At 34.0% G+C, this 4,172-nt stretch overlaps 1 protein-coding gene across 1 annotated transcript in view; it reads right to left on the reverse strand.

The window, feature by feature from the left end:
- Positions 1-2,793, reverse strand: part of LOC125043144 (serine/threonine-protein phosphatase 2A activator-like) — an 8,469-nt gene extending 5,676 nt beyond the window's left edge. Inside the window, exons 1-2 of the mRNA XM_047639115.1 lie at positions 2,674-2,793; positions 42-124 (exon numbers count right to left, since the gene is read on the reverse strand). Coding sequence (XP_047495071.1) covers positions 42-124; positions 2,674-2,689 — 99 coding nt within the window. The 5' untranslated portion in view covers positions 2,690-2,793. The remainder of the gene's footprint in view (positions 1-41; positions 125-2,673) is intronic.
- Positions 2,794-4,172: the final 1,379 nt, after the last annotated feature.

The raw sequence follows: 4,172 nt of genomic DNA on the forward strand, positions 1-4,172 counted from the left end.
CCTTCATTAAACTAGTAGCTTTTTACAGCAACTTCCATTACCTGGTAAGCTTCTGATAACTCCCATTTCTTAACATCCTGAGGCACCAATACTGCACGCTGTGGCTTCTCAAACTTGTGAGTTTCTGTTATGAGGAACAATATACATTAAAAGCTTGTGTGTTGACAAAAAATAATTTCTGAACACAAAATATCCAGATCTTCTCACAGACCTAGCTTTTGGTATACTGAATTAAAGAAAAACATAATATCAATGCATGTTCTATGAGCTTGTATTTTCATTCAAGATGCAGAGCTATTTGTTTCAATATATTGAGAATAAAGCTATACTTTAACTCAATGCCGCCAAGAAAATACTGTGCTCTCTCTCTCTATTTCTTTTTTTTTTTTTTCTTTTTTTGTGAAATGTCTCTGCACGTAGATGGCTCTGCTAGTACTTAGCCATAAAAGAGTCATTAGTAGATCTTGTGACCTTACTTGATTTCACATTTCCTTGAATTGGCAAGTAAAACCTTTTTTTCACTAATGCTATGAATACTGATGGTGTTATTTTTATTAAAGACATTAGTAACAGCAATGTAAGATAATGTAAAATATTTTTGAAAATCAAGGAAAAGGGTAAACAAGTGAGACAGGCAGTACTTATAATTGGCTCATTGGTGAGTTAGTACAAGTGTAGCCATCTATGTGTTAAAACAATTAATAAAGTAAACTCACAGTGGGCATGGCATGTACATACATGCCATGCCCATCAGGAATGAGTTAAGTTCTACATAATCTGTTGGATTTGGGTTAACGAGGCAAGGTAATAAAAAATATTCCGATTCCATTCATAAATTTAAACACTGAGATATGTAACAGATATACAACTGAGATTGGTGTAATTAATCTGTCATAAAATATATGTAAAGCAAAACTTTTTGTTACTGCTAGATATGTCAAATGAACAGTTACAACGGAAAAATTTACCCATAATGTGCATAATTTTTTTTTTTTTTAATCAATAAAAATAAAACAAAAAATTATTAAAACTATAGTAAGAAGATGCTAATTCAAGCCTATACATTAAATTAGGAAAAAAATAATTATACAATTTTTACCCACTAAAGGTTAATACATCATAGTGTTTACTGATTATGCAATTAATGACATTATAATAAAGAAAAAACTAAACACTCATTTATACATGAAATAATCTGCTTAGGCAAAAATTAACCCAATGCTGACAGGGATGACATGTATGCACGTGCTATACCCACTGTGAGGACTTGTTTGATTGTTTTTACACATAGATGACTACACTTGTACTAAGTCATCAATGAGCCAGTTACAAGTACTACCTGTCTCACCCGATCACCCTTTTCTTTGATTTACGAAAATATTTTACATTATCTCATTTTGCTGTTACTAATATCTATAACATTATAGTAATTATAATGTTTATAATAAAAATAATACCCTCAATATTCATAGCACTAGTAAAAAATATGTTTTTCCGCCAATTCAAATCTCGTAAGGTCACAAGGTCTACTAAGTGACTCCTTTGTGGCTAAGCACTAGCAGAGCCATCTATGTACAGAGACATTTCACAAAAATATAGAAAATGAGCACAGCATTTTCCCCATTTTATATTCATTTTCCTCAGCAGCATTGGGTTAATGTCAGAAATTAATAACATTCAAAATACCTTCACATAACTGATCATGATGACAGTGGTATCGACGGATTCCTCTCACTTTCTACTAATCATTATGCCTCAGAACCCCATCAGAAGCACATAAAAATAGGAATGGATCATGAGTTGCAGCATACCAACCTGTGATATAGTCAGCATGATACTCTGAACAGAATGTGGGGTATATCAGATCATCATCATCCACCTATCAGGTTTGTAAGTAATCACTCCTAGGCTCTATCTTGCAGCAAGTTGGCTGTGCATGGAGGATTCTTTGTCATCTGGGGCAGGATTGGGGGGGCAGCAGCTGTTCCTCCCAACAATATGATAACTGATATCATTATCATAGCAACATATTTCAAGTATATCATTCGTATTTTACCACACAATTTCCTTAGTGCCTCTCATGCACTCTCCTGCAATTGGGGCCAAGAATGTGGCGGTTTGGAGGGGGGGGGGGGGTTACAGCAAATCTCGCTTATACATAGCTAACAGAGAGTGAAAGGAATCCATCAACACACTATCCTCATGATTGGTCATGCTAAGCTATTCTAAACACTTACCCCGTACATATTACAATGTAATAATTGCAAAGTTAGATAGCTGTGTGAAACTAAACACTATCAAACTTAGTCTTAAAGGAGTGTGGTCACTCTGTAAAAACAAATGCACTACTTTCATTTGTATAATCTGCGATGGAAAACGACAAACATTCAAGCATATCACAGCCTGATTACGTGAAACAAGATATAAATGTAATGGTTGGTGACTGTGGAACTAAAGAAATTATGAAAAAAATGCCCAGTACCAATTTTTCACGCCAATGTTTACATGTATGAATGTTTGTCAATATCTGTTATAGTAAATTTAGACGTGCTGGTCACTTGATAGTCAAAATCTAATGACTTTTGTCGATCGCCGGTATTAGTTCCTGCATCCGCATACCTTACACGTCAAACAGTCAAGTTAAAAGTTTGCTGAAGTAATAACGATACTTACGACAGTCAATAACCATTTTAGAGGTCGTGTGACGTTGTGACGAATTGGTAAGTTACCCCGAAAGGTTTCTGAAGTCACCGCCTGCCTCGGCTGTCAGTGTTTACAAGGAGAGCGTTCGTGTTTCAAGAAATTACACACACACAAACACACACACATACACAGATATATATATATATATATATATATATATATATATATATATATATATATATATATATATATGTATATGAATATATATACACACAAATATATGTTTGTATGTATATATGTTTATATATATATGTATATATATATATATATATATATATATATATATATATATATATGCACACAAATCTATATACATATATATAAACATTCATATATAGATTAAGATATATAATCATATCACCTCTTTCAATCGAAAATAGAACATTCAGTAATAAAGTATCACATCCATACGCGCAACAAAACTTATCCAAATACGAATGCATTTTATTGCGTTTCCTTCTCATGTTCGTGTGATGAAATCTATCTATCTATCTGTCTGTCTGTCTGTCTGTTTGTCTGTCTGACACACACACACATACACACACACACGCACACACACACACACACACACACACACACACACACACACACACACACACACACATACACACACACACACACACACACACACACACACACACACACACAGATATATATATATATATATATACATATATATATATATGTATATATATACATACAAATATATGTATGTATGTATATATGTTTATATATATATATTTATATATATATATAAATATATGCACACAAATCTATATACATATATATAAACATTCATATATAGATTAAGATATATAATCATATCAACTCTTTCAATCGAATATATAAAATTCAGTAATAAAGTATCACATCCATACGCGCAACAAAACTTATCCAAATACGAATGCATTTTATTGCGTTTCCTTCTCATGTTCGTGTGATGAAATCTATCTATCTGTCTGTCTGTCTGTCTGTTTGTCTGTCTGACACACATACACACACACATACACACACACACACACACACACACACATCAGTACAGTAGCACTGCCCGCCTCACCCACATACACTTTACCTAACTCCAAACGCCTATTTCTGTCGCTTCCTGAAGAATAAACTATTATAATTTTTTTTTTTAATACAATTCACCAGTTAAGGATGCAGACCATAAATTGTCTGTCCATGGCAATTTACGTGTAGCATTTAGTGTACTACTTTTTTTTCCGCTGACGGAGACCTAACGGCTCTAGCTACTGAAGAAGACCCCCGGCCGACAATCCATAAATCCCTGACCTGACGAGTCATAACATGTCACGCCATGACACAGACAGGTACTCTTTAACTCAGTGTGCTCCAAACGTTAAGGAGTAATATGGCCTCACTCCTTGCTGTGAGAATGCAGCCATGCAAGTTTCCCGTCTAATACCAGGAAGTATATTTTACCGGCTGTACGAGAGCGCTTGATTACT

This window comes from Penaeus chinensis, chromosome 33 (assembly GCF_019202785.1).
Source record: "Penaeus chinensis breed Huanghai No. 1 chromosome 33, ASM1920278v2, whole genome shotgun sequence".
Taxonomy (NCBI): domain Eukaryota; kingdom Metazoa; phylum Arthropoda; class Malacostraca; order Decapoda; family Penaeidae; genus Penaeus; species Penaeus chinensis.